Source organism: Netta rufina, assembly GCF_964035555.1.
Source record: "Netta rufina genome assembly, chromosome: 21".
NCBI lineage: Eukaryota > Metazoa > Chordata > Aves > Anseriformes > Anatidae > Netta > Netta rufina.
In genome coordinates this window covers 3,847,546-3,873,295 of record NC_140145.1, presented here as the reverse complement: position 1 = coordinate 3,873,295, position 25,750 = coordinate 3,847,546, and the positions used below count along the sequence as shown (strand labels likewise).

At 46.6% G+C, this 25,750-nt stretch overlaps 1 protein-coding gene across 1 annotated transcript in view; it reads left to right on the top strand.

The window, feature by feature from the left end:
• The window catches only part of CLIP2 (CAP-Gly domain containing linker protein 2), a 79,651-nt gene that overhangs the window by 50,177 nt on the left and 3,724 nt on the right, over positions 1 to 25,750 (top strand). Inside the window, exons 5-15 of the mRNA XM_084299962.1 lie at positions 2,321 to 2,534; positions 3,448 to 3,645; positions 4,773 to 4,876; positions 7,292 to 7,352; positions 13,266 to 14,210; positions 17,751 to 17,808; positions 19,291 to 19,374; positions 19,789 to 19,945; positions 20,428 to 20,587; positions 21,177 to 21,362; positions 25,067 to 25,129. Of these exons, the coding sequence (XP_084156088.1) occupies positions 2,321 to 2,534; positions 3,448 to 3,645; positions 4,773 to 4,876; positions 7,292 to 7,352; positions 13,266 to 14,210; positions 17,751 to 17,808; positions 19,291 to 19,374; positions 19,789 to 19,945; positions 20,428 to 20,587; positions 21,177 to 21,362; positions 25,067 to 25,129 (2,230 nt within the window). The remainder of the gene's footprint in view (positions 1 to 2,320; positions 2,535 to 3,447; positions 3,646 to 4,772; positions 4,877 to 7,291; positions 7,353 to 13,265; positions 14,211 to 17,750; positions 17,809 to 19,290; positions 19,375 to 19,788; positions 19,946 to 20,427; positions 20,588 to 21,176; positions 21,363 to 25,066; positions 25,130 to 25,750) is intronic.

Here is a 25,750-nt window from a genome sequence, read left to right as displayed (position 1 = left end):
TCACTGTTACAGCAGAAGGGCTGGGTCCAAAGGCAGTCTGCTGTCCCTGAGTTGGTGGAGGCTGGTGGAAGGAGGGGAGGTGATGTAGGGGCAAATGAGCCAGCAAAGGACTCTGTCACCATCTTTGCTGTCATAAGCTCTCCTGGTGAATTGGACCATCGGAGTTTGAGGAGGGTCGCTCTGATTCTCCTGCAGGTTCAGCAAAGGGCTCCAGGGCTGGATGTTCATCCAAGCAGGGATGAAGGGCCAAGGTTTCCTGAGCAACTTGTGGCTCTCTGATGGAGGCTGCCTATAGTAGCAGTGCCTGAGAGGACATCACTGTGTTTGGGCCCCTCTCCTGGCATCACATGGGTACTGCTGAGACACTGGGGTTTGCTACATCTGCTGTTCTGTCTGCTTGGGAGAGCAGAGAAGTACTGGAGTGTGTTTGTTGTTGTTGTTGTTGTTTTAAATCCACACAGCTGGACAAGTTTCACTTACTCATCTTAACTGATTCATATTAACCTTTACTTATTTTATTCTCCTCTGTCCCTGCTCCTATGGGAGCCTTTGCTCACAAAACTTTGACATAGTTTGAAGCCTGTCAGTTATGGGCCTTGCACTTTAAAAACTATTTTTGTCTGTTTCAAACTTTTCTGTGCTATTTCCCACCTGCAGTTTGCATTGCCATCACACCACCACTTTCCTTTCCAGTTTCTTTGTCATGTGGGTGTAGGGCTGTGTAGCACCCAGCTGAGAGCAGCTCTTGGGTTTCAAGCAGATGTTTGTGCTGCCAAGTGTTCTGGACCCAGCTCCTGTCTCTGAACTATACCAGTTAATTGCAACCACTTCCAACCACTAAAAATAGGTGAGCTGACATAGCTTGAAGCAAGTTTGGACTTGATAAGAGCTGTAGGGGGCTTTGGGTGGACTTACCCTTTGGTATGGTATAGCCACAAGTACCACTTTATGCTCAGGTCACTTAGACCTGTGGAAGGGGCTGTGCCATGCTGTTGGATTGCCTCTGCAGACTTTAGTTTGAAAATATGATGCTGAGGAATGCTTTGGCTGGTTTGCAAGAGGTCACACAGCTTTTCTGCCTTGGGTCTCCATTCTGGAACAAGGTGAGCCTGTGATAGCCTTTCTAAACCCAGGAGCCTGTGTTGGCAGCAAGCAAAGGGGTCTAAGCGATTTTGGATTGTAGTATTTTTTTATTTTTTTATTTTTAAATGGAGCTGAGCAGGTGTTTGAAAATTTATCACTCATCTGGGTGGAGATGAGGCTCTTCTCTGGCCTCCCAAGCCTGTGATACAGCCAGGTGACTGCCAGCACTTACAAACTGAAGGCTTTTGGGATCCAGCTGCTTGCATCTGGAGAGAGAGCACTTGTGCTAGGAAAGCTGGGTTTGTCATTTATTCCTTAGATTCTTTTTTTTAATGCTAACATAGGACAGGCTATTATATGGCCCAGTATTTTGTCCTAGCCTTGCTACTGAGGCTTTGAGAAAAAAAAATCTTAAAGTAGAGAGTTTTGTGTTGGCTCTTCCATTGCCACAAAGGGGCATGATGCCTGGAGGCTGTCTGGGTTTACTTGCTGCAATGCAGCTGGCTAGCAATAGGTAGGCCCAAGCTCTAAGGGGGTTCCCAAGGTTTGACACTAAGTTTTGCTTATTTGTTTGTAGAAACATAATCATCAGGCTCACTGCAGTTACCTGATACACCCTTTTGTTATGCTTGCCTCTTTTAAGTTTGTTTGCAGGGAACCAGTTCCCTTCCATCCTCCCCTCCATCCAAAGGGGATGGCACACACTGGAGTTTGGGATAATGGCATTTTTAGCTGCAAAGTTAGGAGGGGAGGAATGGCAGCTCTTGTTTTGGGAGGAAAAAATTACCTGTAGAATGTCCTACAGAGCTGTGTGATTCGTGCCTTTTTATTTGACACACTTTGCTACGTGGCTTTTTTGTAAAGCAGGGTAGAGAGCACAGCCATGCAGGTTTGGGGAAGGCTGTTTGCTTCTGGAAGGAAGGAGTGCGTGCTGTCACTGTTTACATGCTGGATCCTTGTGCTATCCGGGCTACCAGCTGGGTCTTTCCTGGCAGCTCATCAAAGCGTGCCTGGCAATTATCTTGGGCTTCCCTTCTTAATCAGCACAAGCGAAAACATGGAGGTTGCCACTGCTCTAAGTGGCAGGAAAGGAGAATAATCCAGCCACTCGCATGAAGGAAGCAGCAAAGGGCAGAGATGAGCTGGGGTTGTGTTGCTTGGCAGTGCTGCTCTGCAAGGCTCTGACAAGGTGGATGCTGCAGCACCAGTGACTTGGAGCATCCCTCCTGTGTTACAGGTATTTCCAGTGCCCTCCCAAGTTCGGCCTCTTTGCTCCCATCCACAAGGTGATCCGGATCGGCTTCCCATCGACCAGCCCGGCCAAGGCCAAGAAGAGCAAACGGATGGCCATGGGGGTGTCTGCCTTAACCCACAGCCCCAGCAGCTCCTCCATTAGCTCCGTCAGCTCCGTGGCATCGTCTGTCGGGGGCCGGCCCAGCCGCAGCGGGCTGGTAAGTGGCTTGTCCCATGGACTGCAGCCTCCATCTGCTGCGGCCTGGTTCTGCAAACCTGGGAGGGTTGGAGTTTTGTTCCAGGAGCTGCACTGGGCATGCAGCTTTTTTATTTTCTTTAAACAGATGCTGAGCAATTGCGACCATTTAAAAAGCCCAAGGTGCTATTTGGAATGGGTTGAACCTCAGCCCTGCTGTTAAGAGCAGGTTTTGTTACAAGATCCCTGCAAAACAATGCCACTGCTTCCTGCCCCACGTGTTTGCATCACAGCGAGCTGTTCTGTTGAACAGCCGTGCCTTCCAGCTCCTGCAGTGACTGCGTTTTGCCATGAAGGGATGACTCTGTCCTGGATCACATGCCTTGTGCTTTGGAAGGTGCTCAAGAAGGCAGAGAGCAGAGCAGGCAGCAATATTATTAAAAGCTCTAGCTCTGACGTAGCATGTGCTGCATAGCACCTGCAGTCATCCTGGCTGGGGAAGAGGGTGCAGTACCCAGTCCTGGGAGCAGATCCAGCCAGCCCGTACCAGCCTCCAACTGATATAATTCCTCCTCACTGAGGGCTCGCTGTTTGGGACTGCACTAGGCTGGGCATTGATAAAATGCATTTTAAAAGGCAGATGATACAATGCGTGACAACCTTTGCTGACCTAATTCTCACCCCAAGTCCTGTCCTTTGGGAAATTATTCTTCCATTGTAGTGCAGGAGAGCTATTGAGCTTGCAAGCAATGCACGCTCTTTTTGCAGACTCATTAACACGACTTGTAGGGTACAGAGCTGTACTGCCAGCTCTGGGCAGCATAATAAATAATCAGTAGATGAGGTATATTTCAGATTTGACAGGGGACTTTAAGGTATTCTAGACTGGGGAGGACACAACCTTACTTCTGCCTCTTTCTAACTCCATTCTCCAGCTGACAGAGACCTCCTCACGTTATGCCCGAAAAATCTCTGGCACCACAGCTCTGCAGGAGGCGCTGAAGGAGAAGCAGCAGCACATCGAGCAGCTGCTGGCAGAGCGTGACCTGGAGCGGGCTGAAGTTGCCAAAGCCACCAGCCACATCTGCGAGGTGGAGAAGGAGATCGCCATCATGAAGGCCCAACACGAGCAGGTAGGAGGTAGTGTGGCTTCCTTGCTGGAAGTTTCAGGTTGTGATAACACTTTCCTGTGCTGCAGCTACCTAATTTGGAAGCTGGGCTCTGAATTTCTGCCTTTTTTTGTGGAAATTGCTTAACATACCACGCAGGAACCTGAGGCTGTTTCTCCATTCCTGCAAGTGGGATGTGCTTTCTCCTTCCCCAGGAAGGAGCAGAAAAAGGGCTGTGCCAGACAAAGGGCTGGTAATAGTCTGTGTCTGGTGGATCAATACATCTGAATGCTGAAATGCAGGTGGAAAGCAAACTCAGTCCCCTTGGCTGCCCACTCTGGCCTTGGCCGTGACTGCATTGCAGTGTTTTTGATGCTATCAGACACTGCTGAGGACACCAGCTCAGTTCCTGCACGTCACTGCTTTCCTACCAGAGGGGGATGCTTCGATCGCATTAACGGAGTCATCAATCACAAGGAAAACAGGCTGATTGTGTTAGCATTTTGGTTTTTCCACAAGGATTTAGATAGATGGTATTTTATCCACTTGAGTGTTTAAAGAAAAGAGTTACAGGTTTATGCTATTCATCAACGTATGGCTCTTTAACCACTGCTCTTGCCATGAATTCCTTGCTCGTGTTTATAAACCCAGTGCAGCTACCAGGGAGTAGGGGTGATGCTGTGCATCTCTGTGTGTTGGGCCACACCTGCCTGTCAGAAACAGGGGAAAAATTTGGCAAATCAACAGCAAGCTGAAGTTTTCCTTGTGTAAAATATTTCCCAGTAATTAACAGTAACAAATGAATTCATGCAATTCTGAAATGACTCTCGCTTTGTGACCAGGGCAGAACTGGATCTGGCAACCTTGAGTCAGGTTTTCAAAACTGTTCAGGCTTGAAGTGCTTAAATCTGATCAGAGCTGGATTATCCAAAGTGTTCGAGGTGCTGAAACACCGATCAGACTTAAAGCTGGTGGAGACTGAGCAATTTTTGATACTTATACTGGGCTTTTTGGAAAATCCAACTTCTTACAATAGCAACCTCTGAAACATCATCAGAACCTTCTGTTCTCTTGTTCCAGTCCTTTTTTTAAACAACTCTGAACTTCAGACATGGTTAACTTTTGTGACTTGGGCCCTTTTTTCACTGCAGTATGTCACAGAGGCAGAGGGAAACCTCCAGCGGGCACGAGCACTGGTGGATGGAATGCAAAAGGAGAAGATTGAACTGCTGAACCAGCTGGAAGAAGAGAAGAGGTAAAACAGGAGTGAATGGGTGTGGGGGAGCTGAAATCATGGGGGAGATGAAGCTTGTACCCAAGAACATCAATTGTTGGATCTAAGGAGAGGAAAAAGTGACTGGGAGGGTCATCTTTGGATCTCTTTCCATATTTCAAATATGCTGTGCTCCTCTGTCTTGGCCACTGCAACCTGCCTGCACGGAGGAAAAGGTGGTGCTGCTTCAAGTAACAAGTTCAGAATAAGGTTGCTGTAGTTGCACATCTGGCATGACCCTTATTTAGGGATGGGCATCCAGTACGGTGACTTCTCCCATTTGCTGACAGACTGCTGCTGATCACAAACAAAGAAGGAAATATTTCTAGGTAGTCTCATGCATTCCTGTCTTAAGGTTCTTAGAAGCCACTCAATGCCATATCATCCTGTGCGGTTGCTGGGAGCTGGTTTTTGTGATGTGAGCAATATCAGGGTTTTTCAATGTGCTCTGCTGAACCTGCCCCCTGGTGCAAAGTAACTGAAAGGCAGGAGACAAACAGCCAGGACAGCTCATGCTTGGCACGGTGGCAGCTCTGCTTCTCTGCCAAAAGATGTTGCATGGTCGGACCCGCTTCCCTGCCAAATGCGTGTAGTGCTTCAGACAAAAGACATTATCAGCTTCCATTCCTGATTATGACTCCAAGCTGCTGGCACTCCTGTGAGGACCCTGGTAAATATTTGACAGGCTGCTTGCGTGGCCAAGGGCATTTGACAATGCCAATGTTGCACTGACAATACAGTGTGGGCATCGTTTCTATAGACCGCTGCCAGTTGAAGACCGGATAGCTGCGGTCTCCTGATGGGCAGTGGAGTTATTGAGGGTTTCCAACCTTCTTCCCTGGTTTTTGGTTCCTGACAGAGCAGGGAGAAGCAGCATTATCAGCCTGAAAGAACGGAGGGTTCTGGTAACACCAGTAATTTTGGAATTTTGTACCATAACCAGCCTGAGCCATGTCACTGTGTAAACTGAACTCCCTCAGTAAAGAGGGGACTTGGATATCAACAAGGAGCAAAGCCTTGCCTTCAGGTGTTCTGGGTTAAAGATGCAGTATATATATAAAAAAAAAAAAGTATTGAATTATAAAGAGAACTCTGCAGGCTGGGCAATCCCAGGTCCCCACACTTTCTCTACAGCGTGGCTTTGCTAAAGACAGTTTCTTTCCCCATCTATTTGTTGAGATGTTAATCTTGCAGACGTTCCTCCTGAGGAAGGCAAGTCACACCGCAGTATGGCCTTGCCATTGTGTGATTCGCTGCCTCCCCACGTCCCAGAGGCCCCATCTGTGTGTGTACGATGATGCATACATTTCCTTTTTGGATAAGAGTGAAGATCTGCTTGTCATTTTTGGAGGCCAATTGCTCCATATATATAATTGAACTCTCCGGTGGGAATGGAAAAACATTTCTGTGTATTAAGTAACTGGGGGAAAAAAAAATGAAAATGGTGTTGGTTTCAATTGAACGATGCTCCCTGAAGATGAATTGTTCTTTCGTGCACAAGTCTCCCTGTTCCCTGGGTAGGCAGCTCACTTTCCCAGCTCCAGGAGGCCCTTTAACCCAAGACAGCTGAGCTATTTCCTAAATATCAACAGATGCCTCCTCTAATTAGAGGAGGTTTAGACAAGGAAGCTTGTTTATGAAGTTAGATACGTACACCCACAGCTATTTTTATCTGTAACTGAATCAGAGTCCTTACATCTGGCTACCAGTGCAACATCCTCATTATTGCCTTTTTTAATCAGTAAAGAGAACAAAGAGGGATGAGTTTAGCAGGAGATTGAATTACTCTGAACAGAAAATCCAATCAAGATACAGGCTTTGCAAAAGACTCTGAGGCACTTTTGAGTTCGTGCGTGGGGCTTTATGCGGATTTATGCGTGGTTGACCTGTGCAGCCTCTGAAGGTTTTTCTGCCAAGGTAGCTCACCATTTCCATGTTGTGGCAACATGAAGCATCGCTCACCCTCTGCCAAGAAGGCAGAGGCTTTGATTCCCCTGGAATATTTTGTATGGACCATTTGCGTTTGGCACAGGAATTGCCTGGTGCTCTGCTGTGAGATAACAGGGTCTAAGTAAAACAGAGAAAACTGTGCCTTCACTGTTTTCAGGATCCTGGTGTCAATGAACAGCAGTTGTGCTTGCTGAGAAATAGTACAGCAGGAACAGCGGGTCTGGGAGCGTGTACCTTGCAAGAAGGCAAATGCTCGCTATGCGTAGGCTTGCTTAACTGTCTCGCTCCTTGTATCTTGATGTTTAGCTTCTGCAGAGCTGTTTTTATGTAAAAAATTGCATTTTTTTCTCAGCTTTTTGTTGTGCAGGGGAGGCCCATGTGCAATGGCTGCCTGTAGGTGGGATGCTAATCTGAGTGTCACTGATCACTCTCTCTCCCCTTCCCCAGGAAAGTGGAGGACTTGCAGTTCCGTGTGGAGGAAGAATCCATAACGAAGGGAGATTTGGAGGTAAGCACCCTCACCAAAACTTGTGTGTTGCATGTGTGGCCTTCTGTTAGTAATTTCTGCCACCTTTTGTTCAACTCTGAACAATGCAGTTCCTTTAGTGATGGCTGCAGACCTGCTGCAAATACTGTGGTGTAAATTTAGGATTGTTCTTTGGTATGTTGCGTGATCCCTCGTAATGTTAGGAGATGCCTAGAATTAACCTCAGCCAGCCAGCCTGGCTTTGAATATTGCCGTAAGTTGCCAAGCAGTGTTAAAAACTGATTATCTGAATGCATTTTAACATGTTTTTCCACTGCAGAAGTGATTTGACTGCTCGGTCACTGTCCCTGCAGTGTCCTGTTAGAGGTTAACAGGCACGTGCAGTCTCTCAGGTGAGAGATGCTATTCCATTCGAGCCCAACGCCATGTATTGTATGACCTGCAGTATCCTCGTGTGGAGTCCTCTGCCCATGGGGTTTGACACTGGAATACCCTTTTGTTCGGAAAGGCTGGTGGTCTGAGCAGTGCTGCTCAAAGGGTGTTGTGTCAACTGGAAGTGGTGTTAGGAGCTGGTCCTGAGCACGAAACTTTTCAGTGCAAAGAAGAAAAATGAAATATTTCTGTTAAAGCAAGGCTCTGCTCTACCTGTGTGAATCGTGGGATTTCCCTTATCTTTAGCTAGAGTGCTAGGTTAGTAACAGAAAAATCAAAGGACCTGTATCAATCATATATCAGGCCAGGAAAACATGAAAACTAGGCAGTGGGGCTTGTTGCTGTGGCTTTGAACCTCTTGTTTTAAACCTCTCCTCTTTATCCAGAAGTTAAAGCAGAGTCATGTGTCGGACAGGGTATAAATCAGCAATGCGCTGATAGCAAACCTTTGCTAAGGGCAAGTACAGTTTCTGTCTAGTCAGTGAGTACCAAAGCAGGTTTCTGTTAATTCCTGAGTTTAGATGGTCAGCTTCCCCCAGGGCTTTAGAGAAGGGAGATTGATCCATCAATCCCTTTGAAATAAGTGAATTATCCCTGTATAAGCTTTAGGTGTTTAAGACTAGTTGTGGAGTAATGGCAACAGAGCCAGGGTTAGCTAGCAGATACAGGGGTTTTGTTTTGAAAGAAAATCTACATGTTCTAGCAAGATGTTAAGCTGCTGTGACTGCAGGTCCCAAACTGGGGATAGATCTGATTTTTAGAGGGTTTAGAAAGGAGCTGCTGTGAAATGAGGATGTGACCAAGCTTCTTGCAGGCTGACAGATTCTGTCCCAGCTTCCACCTTCTGCTCAGAGGAACAAATACCTTCTTGAGAAAGAGTTGTGGAGCAGCTTGGTTTTGGGGCAATCCAAAGAACTGAGGGTTTTCCCAGGGGTCCAGCACCAGTGGCATTGTAGGAGGGTTTGGCTGTGGTCAGTGTTTACATCCTGTCCTGTCTGATTTGGATGCTCAGACTGGACGACTGTCCTGCTGGAGTTAATTCTCACCTTCCTGGTTCATTGTGGAGATGGTTGGGATTTCCAGAAACAAGTAATTCACTTAGCAGATCTCTCTCCTTGGAAGGCAGGGTGGTAAGTGCTCCTTCCCATAGCAGTATGTTTCCTGGGAAATAGGTGTTCTGACATCCTCCTGGTAGTCACTACAAAGCCAGCAGCTGCCAGCACAGCTCCTCGCGTCCCTAGTTAGAGATGAATTAACCACCGAAATACCAAAAGCTAAACCCAGTGATGGTTGTCTCCCCACTTAGGATCTTGCAGCCCTCTTACACCAGGACCCAGTCAGAGTACTGGGAGCTGAGTGGTGTCTTGCCCCAGTTGCTCACCCGGGGCTGTTCATAGTGCCCCTGTGGGAGGCAGTTAAAGGCCATACCAGGCATGATGGTAAGAAAATATCCCCTTCTCCATGGATCTAGGGTTTCCCTGTAGGACAGTATCTTCCTTGACACTCGGTTTAGATTTGGAATTCTTCAGACTTTGGAGGTATGGATCCAGTACTTGGACCTTTGGAAAAGGTGAAGGAGCTGTGCATTTAGCCTTGAAATGTAGTCATGAACTCAACCTTCTCAGTCCTGGTTGGCAATGCTGTTGCTGAAGTACCTTGGAAGGTGGAAAGCAGTGGCAGAAAGGGGGCTGGGGACGCCACGACTTGTATGAAAAGCTTTTTATGGTAGAAGGCTTGTTATGGGAAACATTAATCTCGTCAAGGAACAGTCTCATGGTATCTGTGTGGTACCTTGCACACCAGTGGATAATCTAACTTGAGGCTGATAGCAAGAAGTAACCCTAAAATTCAGATCCAGGCTTCCTCAAAGTGCAGGGACACTCTGGATTTGAGAATGAGTCATGTTGACTAGGAAAATCAATTTGCATAAAATATGAAATAACACAGGACTTCAATTAAAATCTTAAATACAGCTATATTTAGATCAACTGTTTTACAGTCTTTAATTTTCTTCCCTGATTTTTCTCCTCTATTTTGATATGCTTTTCCAGACTTGGAAAAGACCAGGATTTGTAGATACTGAGCAAGAATACCAGGTGGAGCTGGGGTACTGGGGTAGCTTGATTGGGAACTTGAGTGCCAATCTCAGGAATCTTGAGAAAGTCTTTTTGGGAGAGTCAGAGATTAGTTTTGTAATAGGTTGGCATCTTCAGGTAGCTTATATCTGACTTGCTGCCACCAGTTAAGGTAATTTCAAAAGTATACATTGCTGAAGTTTCACTTGGGAATTCTGGGCAAGTATAAATTGATGAAAATTCATTAGCGTTAACAGAATAATTATCCCTGTAAATAAAATCAAGCCTGGAGCTCCATCTTAGGATGTAGATCTTGAGCTGTGTAGAGAAGGGGAGAAGCTACTCAGTACAAAATGAAATTTTCTTAATTTTCTTTAATTAGCATGCATTCAATCAACTTCTGCATTATGTGATTATTATTTGTGATTATGTGATATTATTTGGGGTGTTTGATGTTTGGGTTCTAGAGACCACATCTTTTTCTTCCTTTGGGGGTCCAATGGACCACAAAATATGGAGTAGTCTGAATATATCTGACAGTCGATCTTTACCTTCTGTGAATGCATGTGAAGTTATATATTTCAGGCCATAAGAGAAACATGTTTTTTTTTTTGTTCTGTTTTGTTTTTTTTTGTTTTGTTTTTTTTTACAAACTTCAGTTCCTATCAGTTTTAGACAACTAGCTAAAACTTGGTTCAAAAAAAAAAAAAAAAACAAACAACCACTCTTGATCTGGTTCCAGTGGAAAGAGCAAAAAGCAATTAATTGTATGGAAAATTAAAAGTAAAAAAAAAAAAAAAAAAAAAAATCCAGTTCCCATGTATTCCCCTCTTTTATTTATGGGGAATTTTATGATATTACAGTGGCCACTGTGGATTCCTGAAGTTTGCCACCAACTACCAGTATTTGGTACTTCTGCTTTAAAGGGGAAGAGTCCTGAAGCACTGCACTGAGTCAATGCTCTGGGATTTGGGCAGGTTATATAAACGTGTGTGTAGCTCACTCATCTGTTTTGCTGGCTTTTAAGTTGTCTTTTGTATGGGGCTATTAGTCTTTGTTTAACATCACTTTGAAATTCATAGCAGTCCTCTTCAAACCTGAAGCACTGATTTATATAGCAGTGTGGGATCTAATATTTTTTTATTTACTTCCAGTGCAGCGTATCTGTGGTTTTAGCAACCTGCTGTGTACAGTATGACCTGCTTTTTTTCCACCTAGTGCGGGGTTCAAGCTGTCTCCGGAGCAAAAAGAGGAGGGGAACTTGAGAGCCTTTTCAGTCTGCCTTGGGATTTTTCTTGAGGAGAATGGAGAATCCCTGCAAGGTCTTTGCAGGAGAATCCTTGCAAGGTCTTTGCATTCTCTGATGTGGTGCAAGGGCCTTGTACTGGTGGTCTGCAGCGGTGGGAGCTTTGCTTTTTAGGAAGTATGTTCGGTACAGCGTTGATGCAAGAAAACAGTGAAGCAGCTTCTTAATGCAGTGGGATGTTTTCCCTGCACAGATCCTACTTTCTTGTGAATAGCCTCTGTGAGTACCACGTAAAATCCCGTGGTGATCACTTTCTGTTTGGATTTTTCCTGCTTGTTTGGATCTTTATTCTCCTCCTGTTGTGAACTGCCTTTCCTTGTCCTGTACACTGAAGATGATGTTGCAGCCTTCTCTTTCCCTCTCCTCTCCTCTCTCTCTCCCCTCCCTCCCCTTTCCCATCTCCACTGTTCTTCTTTTTTCCCCATGTGTGACCAGACTCAGACGCAGTTGGAGCATGCCCGAATACGGGAGCTCGAGCAGAGCCTGCTGTTTGAGAAGGCACAGGCTGAAAAACTCCTCAGAGAATTAGAGGACACCAGGGTAATCCGCCCCCACTTGCCCTGCCTGCAGAGCGGCTTCTTCCCCGTGCTGATGCTCATGACGCCTTGCTTTGGGTTTCTTTTTTGGTTTGTGTTGTTGATTGGTTTTGGCTTGAATTTAGGCTTCCCTGGTTTTTGTTTGGTTTGATTTTTATTTGCTCTCTCTCTCCTGGACGTGATAGCACTACATATTTCCTAGCTTTGCTGCTTGTGGGGAGGATTCATTTCTCAGACTGAGTTTGCTTCTCTGCCCCATGCCACCATTTGACCCATGAGCTCTTCACAACTCATCCTTCAGTTAACATGCCGGAATAATACCTGCAACCCTGCACAACTCATTCTGCCTAGAGGCTCTTCCGAGGCTGCGATAGGAAATAACATTGCAATCAGCATTCCCTGTGCCCCCACTCCAGCCATGGGAGCTGCGACTTGAGGATAGCAGCGGTGAGTCCAGGTGGAGCAGCTCTGATCCTCAGCCACGCTGAGCCAGCAGCAGGACGTGCTGCCTGCGTGAAATGTGTGCCCAGTCCTAAAAGCAGCCCCCACGTGGGGAAAAAAGCTTTCACATGCTGTTGTTGTGCAGTGTGGGAAGCAGCAAACTTGCTCCGGTGAGCCTGCTTCTCAGCAATGGATTTGTTAGAGTTTGTGGAAAACACAGATGTGAGGTTTTTCCAAAGGGCTAAGTGGTGTGAACGCCCCTGTGCCCATCTAAAAGCAAAACCACCCAGCCTCCTGGGCTGGTGGTTAGCGGGGAAAATGGCAAATGAAATGGAATTGATCGCTTGTGTTTTGACACTGGAAGATTCACTTGATTTCTTGGTTTCTTCTGCCTTTTTCTAATATTTCACCCAGTCAAATCTCCTCTTCTCTATCCATCACCGCAGCACGCTGACCTCCCTGTGACCAGCAGGTAGTTCAGCCCCGTTAGGCTGTGTTCAGACTGTCAGGCGCCAACCCACAGACCTTATGCTCAGTGTTAACCATGGCTAGATTTATTGTCTTGCATCCTCTAGCCTTCTGTGTCATTTTTACTTTGCTAATAAACTCTAACAAGTACTCATATGTAAAATCCCTTCTCCTTTTTACACCAGGGTAAACAAATCACACTGCAGGTGTGGGGTCTGTAGGCTGAGGATTGCTGAGCACGGAAGGAAACACAATATGTTTAATGCTGGTTTCAATGCTTGTGATACTCCTGCATGTGCAGTCACATTTCCTCTGTGCATCATCTGGCAAGATGCCTGGCCTGGAAATATAATGGCCTTTCGGGACATTATTTTTCATAAACTGCTGTTGCTGCTCTCTAGCAAATTTCAAGGGTTATTTCAAAGGTACGTGTTTCTCTCTTGAAAATAAGAGGTTTGTATTCAAAAAACAAATTGTAACTGGCACAAAGGCATAGCAGTCAGTTCTAATTACCCTGGTGCAAAACTGTACTCGGATTGGAGGGTGCTGGGTTTTCTTTTTATTTGAACCTTGACTAATGTACTTTGGATTTACTTCCGCTGAGGCACGTTTACTAAAGGGAAAAGTACAGCAATGAGAGCTGGGGGCTGACTTTGTCTTCTCTGTCACGTTGCAGCTAACCACGGTAGCGGAGAAGTCCAGAATCCTGCAGCTGGAGGAGGAGCTGAGCCTCAGGCGCAGCGAGGTGGACGAGCTCCGGCAGTGCCTGAGGAGCTCTCACCAGGCAGAGGCTCCCGAGCATCACCTCGGCTTGCAGTCAGAGGCTCTTCGGTTACGTGATCAGCTGCTGTCTGCCAACAAGGAGCACCAGAAGGAGAGCAGCCAGCTAAAGGAGAAGTACGAGAAGACACTAAAGAAGTACCAGCAGGAGATGGAGAAGCTGAAAGCCGTCAATGAGAAGTATTCACAAGAAATCGTTGACCTCAAGCATAAGGTTCAGCAAGCCACTAACGAGAACATGGGGCTCATGGACAACTGGAAGTCCAAGCTGGACACGTTAGCTTCTGACCACCAGAAGTCTCTGGAGGACCTCAAAGCCACACTGAACACTGGCCCCGACACCCAGCACAAGGAGATCGTGGAACTGAAGGCAGTGGTGGAGAGTATAAAGATGGAGCACCAGCTTGAGCTGGAGAACCTGAAAGCAAAGCACGACATTGAGACAGCTGTTCATATAAAGGAGAAAGAGAGCCTCAAACTGAAGTTGCAGGAGGCTGTGGATGAAGTGGAAAAAAGCAACAGCGACTGGAAAATGCAACTGGAAACCAAAAGCAATCAGCACCTTCTTGAGCTCCAAGATATGAAGGACAAGTGTCGAGATGCGGAGCTGAGGGTGCATGAACTGGAGAAACTCCACAGTGAATATAAAGACCAGACACAAGCAATAGCTTTCTTGAAAGAGCAGATTTCTTTAGCTGAGAAGAAGATGTTGGACTATGAAACACTACAGAAAACAGAAGCCCAGAGCAAACAGGAGATCCACAGACTGCAGGAAAAAGTGCTTGTCTTAGAGAACAAGCTGCAGTCCATGGAAGCCCTGCATCCTTCTCAGCATGCAAATGTATGCTTTTCGGGTCACTTTGCTTATTTGTTATTGCTGTTAATAACACTTCCTGGGGGTAGGGCTCAGCTGCGGTCCTGTGCAACTCACTGAGGCTTCTGTGCCTCAGAGTATTTGGATGTTTTTAATCTCCATTGGTAATGCTTTTTCTGCAGAGCATCTCCATGCTGAGGGTTTCTTCCCATTCTAGAAAGCCAGTACAGTGGCACGGGTAGAAAAGTGAGAGTCAAGAGAAGCAAGTGGGCATCTGGGTTTGAGGCCACATTAGTTCTGTGGCAGCAGAATAGGTTTGGTAGAGGCAGACTCATTCTGAGCAAGCAGCATTTTTAGCTCAAAAAGCATCAGTTCTGCAATGTCTGCTGTCCTCCGAGGAGCTGCAGCAGCCTCGGCGTATTATCAAGCAAAGCCCTTTAGGGGTAGGTGGAGGACAGGGTGGAAGAAGAGGCATTGCCCATGCTGAGAGAGTGCACGGCTTGCTCAGCACGTGGAGCATGATTTGAGAGCCTCAGTTAGGGGGGCTGAGCTGATGGCAGGTGTGTGCCAGCAGTGTGGCCTCGCAGCATATTAAAGAGACAGGGAAATGCTGCCTGTGAGGATTGCAGCGGAAATGCTGCTAGCAAGGGTCAGGGAAATAAAATACCTCATTGAATGAGAGTCCTGAGCCTCCCAGGGAAGGCTAGAATAAAAGCAGTAGTAATATAAAGAGGTCAATTTATTTTTTTGTGACCCTTGTGTGGTTTTGAGACTTTTTTTGATTGTAAGCCATGGGATGTGATCCTGGCTTTGTGGCGTGGCAGAGGGGCACGTGTTTGTTTGTAGCTCACTCACATCCTTTGCTCTAGAGTGAAGCAGGGAGATGGCCGCTCCTGGCTCCAGACCGGACCCCTCTTTGTGTTTGGCTTTTGCATGAGAAATGAGCTAAAAGACAAGTTGCAAGTTGGCTCCATGGGGATGAGGAAAATGAAAACGAGCCATGAAATGTGCATGATCTGAGAATACTCATTTGGTGCCTGTCCCTGGGGACACAGCCTCTTCCATGTCGAGGTGTCAGTGAAGTGAACACAATGCCTGTGTTTAATTCTCCAACATGAGCAGTCCCACTGAAAGCAGGCGCACTGCGAGGCAGCAAAGTCAAGCCCACCAATTACTGTTGGCCAAGTCAGAGCTTCGTGCCTGCAAAGAGACGTGCTCAGCTGGCTGCGAGAGGAAAGCCTGAGGAGGGATCTACAGCATTAGTGGTGGTTCAGGGGTTGCTCAACATATTTCCTCTAGTAAAGAGTCATGAACAATAAGTACAGCTGTGGCCCTGGGAGAAGCGCGTTGTTATTACAAGACATCACATATTATAGCCAAGATTTAAACAAGAATGAATGTAAAAGAAGAAACTGGAGGCTTGTTCCAGAGCCATTTAAATAAATGAGAGGGCTCTGGGGGACTTTATTGGTGTTGGATTAGAACCAGGGAGTCTTGAAATAATTATTTTAAGTGTGTGTCAATTAAAATGGGGAAAACATGGGAAGAAATGCATGGGTGAAAGCTTTTGAGTGTCACAGGGTAAATCCTATTTTAAAAAGTCTTAGCTAATTTAATGTGACTCTAGTACTAACTATCCAAACATTTTAAGCAAACTAATGTGTCTTGTGATTGAATGTGCCTTCTATCCTTCAAGTGAGAGCCATAACTCTGGTTCCAAAGAGCAGTTAAATAACTTTCCGTACCAGAAGTACATCAGGCAGGATATTTCTCCCCGCTTTGGGTGTGCTCCTGTTTCTGCTAAAGCCGTATCCTGCAGCACACGCAAGCTCCTGGGGCCTGGCCTCGGGGCTTTCAGCAGCGGTGGCTGCAGCAGCTGCTGGATGGGAACCATGTGCTCAGGTCCCAAAGAAGGCTGCTGGCCCTGAAGAGGCTTCAAGTGCTGAATTTTAGCCTCTGCAGTGGGAAGTTTGGGTTTTAATCACTGCTGTCAGCTGTTTGAAGACATGGGCTGGTAGTTGCGTGGTACCAAAATTGGACAGGTACCAAAATTTCTTTCTGATGGCTTACCTGAATCTATCTTGAGATGAAGCCTGGAATTTAGGAAATGGGTGTTAGGTAATTGTGTGTAGCTAAATGGAGCTTTAGGGCAGAAACTGTTTGATGCAGGGAGAAGTTACCCTGACAGGGGCAGAGGTAAAGTCTCCTGGGATGGGTCAGATCTCCCTTGGGTTGGGGATCGTGCAGTGGCCACCCTCTCCAGGGTGTTTGGGATTCCCCTGGGATCTCCTAGCTGCTTGCACTGGCTCTGGAGAGATGTGGTGTAGGATTTTGTGGGAAAAGAAGAAATGGGAAGGGATGCAAATGACAGGTTCCCCAACTGGATGACCGCCTGTGCTTCTGGACTGAAACCAACGTCCCTGAGAGCACACTCACATCTTATTGCTGATGTGGCTTGGTCCCTGTGGAGCCTGGGCATAGTTTGATGCCATTTGTCTTGCGTTCTCATGGGACTGTCACTTTAGAGCAGGAAGGCAGACAGTTTTTGTGTCCTTCCTGAGGTTTTCAACAATGCTGAGTGAATGCCTGTGGGGTCTTTATTGGTGTTGTTAGTGTTGCAGGCAGCGTGATTCTGTTGGCAGCCTTGTGGAGTTGGGCCTGTGAGCTTCATGTGCAGGGAACCTGCAGGTAGTGCTGAGTTACTCCAAATGTCCACCTAACAAGGTGTATTTGCACCTGATGAGAAGAGAAAGAGATCTGTTTTCCGTGTTCAATCCTCACTGAGATGACAGTTAAGATGGAGATCCTCAAACCTTGTTTCGGAAGGGGGAGCTTGCAGCGTTGGTGACAGCTCATGAACAGTCATCCTAAAGAGTGTGTTTTATGGAGAGGTGCTGGATTAGGAGACTAAAATACAAATATACCTGCATTGCTGGCTGAGTCAAGCTGTATTTCCAAGGCTGTGAGCTCTGCAGTCACACTTAGTGCACTGTGAGCAAAGGAGGAGAAGACAATCCTCTATCTGGACCAGCATTTGCTTTTAATCAGTGTTACTCGTTATCTATTAGTTATTATCTTATCAACACTTCATTACTGTTTTTACAAGTTTGGATGCGGTTAGTCAAGAATTTCCTCAGCATCTAAAGAATCTGAAAGGTCTCAAGATGAATGCTGAGGAGCACTTGCAGCCTTTGGTGGGCTGAATGTTGGCCATCAGGAGGCTGGTCCATACCGGAGCAGCTCTGCCACCGCTCTGGGCATGTGGAAGCTGGAACCGGAGCTTGGGGGGGAAGTCTGAGCCCTCCTCCTTTTGGGGTGAATCTCACTGCTGTGATCATTCAGCTCTTGCTTGTGGGCACTCTCAGATTATGGCTGTTTACTTTCAGTAGTACCCAACTGTAGAAGCAGCTCCACAAAAGTCTTTGTTTCCCACTAAGAAGGATGTAAAACACCCGAACTCAGGTGCCAGGTAGAATTCTGCTTGGATGGGGCTTTGTGGCTCTTGGTTTTGCTTTGAATCTTTGGGCTAAGGGCTGTTTTACCTTTCATATTTTATATTTATTTCAGATGATTGAAACTAATGACATTTCAGAAGAAAAGATAAGGATGAAGCAGACCATGGAAGGTATGACACGGTTCTGTTTGTCCTGGAGCACCCTGTTCTAGGGACCCTTCCTCTGACTTTCTGCTCCTGCAGGCACAGCTATGTGAAAGGGGTTTAGGAAGTCATTTCATCTCCTATTTTGCTGCATGGCATTTGTTGTCTGGCTCTTTCCTGCTGTCTAAACTGAGCAAATGTACAGGACGGGATGTTTTTGGTGTTGTACACTCACCATGTAGGTGGTGCATGTTGGAGATGGACCTGGAGAAATGGGCACACTCCGTCCCATCAGGGATTTTACAGCAGGTAAAATGCAGTCACTAAATGCAATTTACAGCTGTAACCCCTAATCCGAGCAACAGCAGGCCTGGCAAGGTTACAGCTGCATGGCTCTGGCAGTCTCTGGACCCTCTCTCTTGGGAGTGATGTGCTGCCACATTGCTGTGGGTGGCTTGGGTCTTGTCCTCCGTGGAGAGTCTGGGGCTGATGTGAGGTGCTCCCAGGTCACATCTTCCCTTGTTCATTCCCAGGGGACTCATGTCTCCTTATTCCTTATTTCCTTAGGATTGCTTTTAGCAGAGAAGTCTTTCTAGTGTAGATCACAAAGGTGATGTTAAACCACTAACCTGTCACTTCTTTTCAAACATGACACATGGAGTCATAGCTTTCTCTCAGTTATGCACCTTTGAGGAGTCCATTCTCTGCACAGCCCTTTCTGAAGTCCTGCTGAGGATGTGCAATCTAAACAGATCACTGTGGCTCTCCCAGTAACTTAGATTTTACTTGGTAGGAATTAGGTTAGTTTGAGTGTTTCTCCAGTTTTGTGAATTCAGACGTGGTGCTTAGTCCTATTTCCATACGCTGCTAGTGCTTGCTATATATTAGTGTCTCCCATCGCTGGTTTTGCAGGTACAGGATGATGTATAAGTTGTACAAAGTTGTATGCTGGTTGACAAGGGATTGTGCCTCACGAGGGCAGAACGTAACCAGGTCCATCAGCCACTGCTCTTAAAATGCCCGCTCAGTTCATGCTTATTCACTGAATGAACTACATAAAGGATGTACTTTAAAAACAGACTAGAGCCTTAAAAGCATCATGCTTCAGACCTACAGCTGAGTGTGGAAATACTGTTCCAGATTTAAAAAAATAAAAAATAAAATAAAAAAAATCCTATGAAACAGTGTCTGCCTTCCAGTGCAGTAGGTAACACTAGGAAATGTGCTGAAAGTTTTTTTGTTATTTTTTTTTCCTGGGTGTGTTTTTATTGAAGTGTCATTCTTATTTATTTTTTCCCATTGTGTTTGCTTTCTTAATCCTGTCCAACCCAGCCTCCTAGCCGTGTATCCTGCCTGCTAATGCCTGTATAGGGTGAGAGGCAGTGAGCAATGCCCCTGTCACACCTCCTGTCTGGCACTATGTTCCCTGACCGTATGCTCCATACCTTCCTGACTTGCTCAGTGTTTTCCAGGCTTCTAATCTCCCTTTTTCTTTTCATTCACTTAAAGACCTCCAAGACAAGCTGAGCAAACGAGACAAAGAGGTGTCATCGCTGGTGTCCCAGACTGAAACCCTAAGGGCCCAAGTAAGTGGTAAGTTTCCCTAATCCAGTGCTGGTGGGAGCAAGGCGTTTCTCTGCTCGTCCTTTGTACTTGCATTAATAAGGGCCCAGGTGCTCAAACAGGCAGGGGTAAGACGTGACACTGCCTGCCTGTTAGTGGGCATCATTGCTAAGAATTTGTTCAGGGGTTTCAGTCTGTGAAGAGAACAAATCCAGCAGAAGACATTAGTATCAAGTGAGGAGGGGTTTGGGCTCGCTGAATGTCAAAAGCTGAAAGAAATGGAGCTGGGTGTGTTGTTTCTGAGATCTCTACTTAAGCAGAGCCAGATCCAGAGCTTACCAGGCTTGTGCTTGTAGAAGTGGGAATTGGGGAAGGCAGAAAGTAGCAATGTGAGTAAAGAAATAAGCAACCTTTCTCCCTCCCTGTATCCTCTGCTTCTCTTAGCTTTGGAAAATAAATGCAAAATTGCAGAAAAGAAGGCAGATACAGTGTTAAAAGAAAAGAAGAGGTTGGAAGGTGAGCTGGAAGCCTTGACCAAGAAAACACACGATGCTTCGGGGCAGCTGGTCCTGATTAGCCAGGAGCTGCTCAAGAAGGAAAGGTCAGTGTGAGGGTCTGAGGGATGGGGGGTGGGTGGGTGGTATGCGTGTTCAGAGTCCTGTAACTTGCCCCAAAAGAAATCTCCTGGTTGAACTGCTGAAATCCAGCCCCCAGTTTTCCTGTTCATGAGGGAATGTGGTTAAAAGTAGGGACAATTGATTACAGGAGGGATTGCCCTTTCACTGCTCATCGGGAGCTGCAAGATGCAGCTCAGTGCCCATGTGGGTGCTGAATATCATCTACCAGTCAGCTGAGCTGGCTGCTGCCCTGCTGTGAAACGTGGTGCCTGTGGGGGTCCCAGGCTCTTCAAAGCTGGCACAAAAAGGGGGAGAGGAGATCTGGAGCCCCTGTAGGAGTTGGGATGGGTTTGCTGGCTCGCCTTTCCTGGGGTTTGTAGCAAAGGTGAAGGGGAGCCTGGCAGGACTCTGGTGCTAGTGCTGTGCAGCCTCTGGAGATGTCTTCACCTCTTTCTGCTTCTTCCAGGAGCCTGAATGAGCTGAGAGCACTCTTACTGGAGGCAAACCGGCACTCACCGGGGCCAGAGCGGGACCTGAGCCGGGAGGTGCACAAAGCAGAGTGGCGGCTGAAGGAGCAGAAGCTCAAAGATGACATCAAAGGGCTGCGAGAGAAACTGGTCGTGCTGGTGAGAGCATCAAAACCAACCCCTCCTGGCTTTGGCTGCGGGTTTGGAGGGGTTCTGTGCTGTTCTGGGAGGATTTTAGCACTTCACCTTTACTCCAGGTTATGAGGCTTGCTGTCATTACTAGTGAGCTGCTGACGGGAGCTTCCATGCCTCTGCCTGTGAGCTGTGGCCTGGCCTAGCAGCATCTCATTAAGCAATGAAATGTCCATCTGTCCTCCACCGTTTCCCTGTTCCCACATATTTTAGATCCATGGCTAAAGAGGGCTAAAATCTTTGGCAGAAATTGAAAGCCAGTCAGTTTTCCCCATATTGCTTATTCCTAGATCAGAAGATGTGTAAAACAACGTCCTCTAATTCCAGTGTACTTCAGTGGCCTCCAGTGGTTGAAACGTGAATAATTTGAACTCTGTTGGGAATAAATTGGAGCTTCTGCTGGTTGCATTTGATATGATTGCCTTTAGAGCTGTGCTCTGACCCCATCTACTGTTGAAATCAAAACATGGTTATATTCGCTACTGCAGATTTGTGCTCTGTTTTGTTTCTGTGGTTATAGTTTTTTTATCTGAAGCTTTTTTTCTCGTTTTATAAGGACAAGGAAAAATCAGTAACGGATCAGAGGCGATACTCCCTGATCGACCCCTCCTCAGAGTCAGAAGTGATCCGGCTGCAGCACCGGCTGGTCAGCACGGAGGATGTGCTGCGCAACGCGCTGGAGCAGGGCCACCAGATGGAGAAGCTCATGGAAGCAATGAGGCTTTCCTCGGAGAAAGCACAGGTAGAGCACTCATTTCCTAGGTCGCTCAGCCCTTGGCACTCATCTGTCCTGAGCAATCCCCTGAGATCCCTCCCTGTGCTGTGGGAGGTGATGCGGTCAGCTGGTTTTTTGTTTTGTTTTTTCCCTTTGACTAGAAGCAGCCTGGCAAGATTTTCTTCTCTCAGATGTTGTTTAAAACTAACAAAAGCCTTGCTAGTTGGTAATTACAGATCCTTTTGTGCTCTGTAAGAACGGCTGCTAGAAGTGGTGTTTTGAGGAAGGTTGCAGTGTGAGTAACTGTTCTCTGTGTAGTGATGTGGTGGCTGCACACCTCTGCACTACAGGCACAAATCTCCTGAAGGATTTCGGGGAGAATTAAATTCACCCAGACAGGGCTGCATTTCCTTGCCCATGAACAATGGAAGAAAGTTTATATACAGGTTTTTCCATCTCTCTTTGAGAGAGGTAATGGTCCAAGGTACTCTCTGGGATGCGCTGTAATTGTTTCCAAACAGCTGTCTGAAGAGAGAAATATTTCTTTTTTTTTTTTTTTTTTTTGGATTTCAAAACAAAATAAATTGCAAGCAGTCATCAGGAAAGTTTCTTAAGTGTCCTTATTCTTCCTATGCTGTCTGTAACTTCCATACTATAAGTGGTCTGAAGGACAATGAGTGTTCCTTTAGACCACTTACAGTACAGAAGTTAAGCATTTCTGCCATATCTGTTCCTTGAGAGGATTGTCTTGCAGTCCTTAAGCACAAACTTCAGAGGTGACTCTGGGAACATGTTTTCCGTTTCTTTTATGAGCTCCTGGAGGCATCTGTATCTGATCTAAGTTTGCTGCTGTACCATTAATGTTCCTGTTCTCTTCCTGACTTACTCTAGTATCCCCTTGCTTCTTCTGAGAAAAGCAAAACTGCTTCTATTGTTGCCTTGCATCCTTCTTTGTGAAAATGAAGGCTGCAAATAAACTGACTCTTCACGTTTGGCCTCTTCTATCTCGTACCTGTGGTGTCCAAGCCCTGACTGATTCCTCCTGTGAAGTGACCTGCCCCTTGTGCCAAGCTTTTAGCTTCATGTCTTTTTTTTTTTTTCCTCTTCCAGTTGTATTTTCTCTTGTCTGCAATCAGGTCATGGCTCTCAGAGGCCAGATACAGAGTGCTCCTCTGATACTTTCTCACTTAAATTCTGAGCTGGAAAACTTCTTTCTTGTGCAGTAATGAGCTACAGTTTGGGCAGACACCTTGGAACAGTACAGAATGAGCCAGTAGGCAAGGAGAATGGGCAGAGAGTTTGTTTTACCCAGTGTAGGTGGGAGTTGGGGGGGGTAACCTTGGGGTATTGTGTCCCCTCCTCTCACCATCTTCCGTACAGTTAGGGGGCTTTCCAAACAGCTGCCTGCATGGAGGAGAGCACAAGGTAAAAGCTGCAGCCCTGAAAGCTCTGCTGTCTCAGCTGCAGACGGGCTCTTGATATCCCGCGGTGCAGCAGCCGTCTGCCAGCACCAGACAGGACAGCTGTAGTCGTGATGACAAGTATGTGGCAGTCCAAGACATGCTATAATCCTGTCAGTACCCCAGAGTTACTTTAGCTTCTCCTGTAATTGCTATGTGTCAAATGAAAATGCATCGTGACAACCTCATCTGTTGTAAGCTATGGGAGGGGCAGGAGAAGTTGTTCTCTGTTTGCTTTAATGCTGAGTCCCTTGAGAACAGGAAATCCTCCTGTTCACATTCCTGTCTCCAGAGGTGGTGCAGGTGGTAATTATTCTTTCCCCAGTTGTAGAAAATAACTAATCTTAAATAAAGTGAATTGGAATGGACCTTATGAGGTCAGCTAATCTATCCCCGGTATTACTTTGATACTTTCATGCTGAAGAAATCCCGGAGATACGACAAGATAGCATTATGCTTTCAACTACAAACTGCGGTATCAAGAGACAGAGAGGGGATTATTGAGGGAAGTTAAGCTTCAAACTTCTATTGATGTCAGATTTTTAAAGTGCCTAAGTTACAAGGAAGTCTGGATCAAAGCTCTCTGGTTTCAGTGTGATGTCTGATCATCCTTTCTCCTATAAAGGGGAGTTGTTAACCAGGGGCTTTTGGGCTGAGCCTGGGGACATTGCTGGCCTAAAGAGATCGTGGCACAGTGGTTTGGGAACTGGTGTTTCTTCTCTAGAAGCCACATCTCTGCTCTAACCCATTCTGCACCACCTTCTGACCTCCTGTCTCCTCTCTGCCAGCAGCAGCTGTTGCCCAGGGCTCTGGCTTGGCATTGCTCTCCCTTTGTCTGCAAAGCCTTCACAGCGTGCTCAAGGAGGAAATCTCTAATTACCACAAGCTGCTGCTGCTCTCCCTTTGCAGGCTTAGTCAGCCACTGCTCTGCAGCCCTTGATGTGCATGGCTGGCCTTGCTATTACACAAGGAGGTGCAGGAGCTGAGAGAGCATAATGGCACTGTATGTCTTCGTCTCATTGTCAGCTAATTGCTGCCTTGCTGTTTCTATGTCTGCAGCTGCGAAGTATTTGTCCTGTAATAGAGGAAGAGGAGCTTTCTGCTCTCCATGTCTTGGGAGACCCTGATCTTGCAGCTTTGCAGGAAATGACAAGGATTTGGCACTCAGACCTTTTTCTGAGAGAACTTGTAGCGATTGTGCAGGGAGCTTTTTTATTTAATTTGGAGCAAATTACACCACTTTGTGTTCATTATCGTGATCATGTACCGAGACCAAATTTCAGACCTGTTTCCTGGCACCTGAAAGCTGCTCAGTGTGCAGATTGGGTGTGCTGCAGGCAAGGTCGGATGTGTTGCTTTGCACAAGGCCTGTATTTCCCCCTGGCCATGGGTGCAGTACCCCAAGGCACTCAGACCAGTGGCATCACTCTTCATCCATCCAGGCAAGCAGTGCAGGCTCTCAACGCAGAGCTCAGTTTGTCTCTGTCTGGTTTTCCTGCTCACCTAACCCTCAGTTCTGTAGAGTTGATTATGCACCTTCGTGGTCAAAGCAAGAACAGTAGCTGGGACTCCCATATGATAGGTTTTAAAATGTGATGGGTTTTAAACCTTGCAGTCCTGTCTCTCCGTAACTTCTGGTTTTGCTGTCACCAGCAATTCGCCAACTGTGAATCTGATTACTGAGACCCAAGCAACTGACATCTGGCATGCTGTGTCTTCAAGCTGCAGCTTTCTTCCCTTGTTTGTGCTGGTTGTGCTGTCATTTTGAAGCTGAAGGGCTCCATATTATCCCTGCTAAAGAAACATTATAAATGTTTAAAGTTCTTGTGCTTTCTAAAGATAGAACAGCTTGTCCTGGCTGCCAGACTTGTCCCCAGAGATGGGAAACGGGGGATGGCAAACGTCCTTTTTGCTGCTGTGATGTTCCCTGTGCTGTGTTTTGCAGCTAATGCTGCCCTTGGCTGATGGTTTGTTTACCAGGATTTAAGAGTCAGAAGTGAAGAGCCGATCTGTGTCCGTGTAGGAACTCAGGGATATTTTATAGCTGGGAAGGACACAATCCCCCATGTGGGGATTGGGCCAGGATGCGGAGATCAGGAAATTTCTTGCCAAAATTGATGTGGGATTTTTGCAATCCCCTTTCCTTGCATGGAGTGGCCGCTGAGTGTTGGGCTGCTAAGGGAGGAGAAGGCGGTTTTGCCAGACCTCAGCCCTCGTAGGCAAACACTAGGCTGTCTCTCTTCAGTAAACATTGTCTGTTTTCTTTTGCAGACTGTTGGAAATTCTGGGTCTGCTAATGGGATTCACCAGCAGGATAAATCCCACAAACAAGAGGTAAGCTCTAAGCAGAACGTTGTTTAAAACTGACTGCTCGATGTGATTTCTTGCCTGTTGTGCTGGGGACAGGGCATGAATGGAGGCGGGTCTGCCAGCAAAGCTTGACCATGTCATTTCCAGTGAAAACATGGGGCTTTGCACAACCCTGTTTACCAAGTGTGGTGGGAACCTCATTTTACTGTTAAACTATTCAAAGTCATCAGGAAGACACTAATGAGAGGCACGCTGAGGGATGGTAGGCACTTCTGTAGGGAAAAGTAATTGGGAGTTTCTCTTCCACCTCCTGGGTCAGTACTTGTATGACTCCTGTCGGGATCAGCTAGGACATGCCCTTTATGTGTCACCCTTGACATGGGTAGCATTCCTGGGACATGCCCTGTTGGTGTCTCCTGTTCTTTATGATGTAGGGCACAGTAGCCTCAGGCTTCATGTCCTTACAGGCAGGATGGCCAGCCTGAGGAAGAGGCAGTGTGGCCTACTTGGCGGTGCAGTGGGTCAGGGCATGGTGAGCCTGAAATCTCTGTTCATGGCTGTGTCTCTACTCCAATTCTGTGGCTTAGTTTCTCCTTCTGTAAAAAGATCTCCGTGTTTCCCCTCATTCGCTAACTGGGTCTCTTT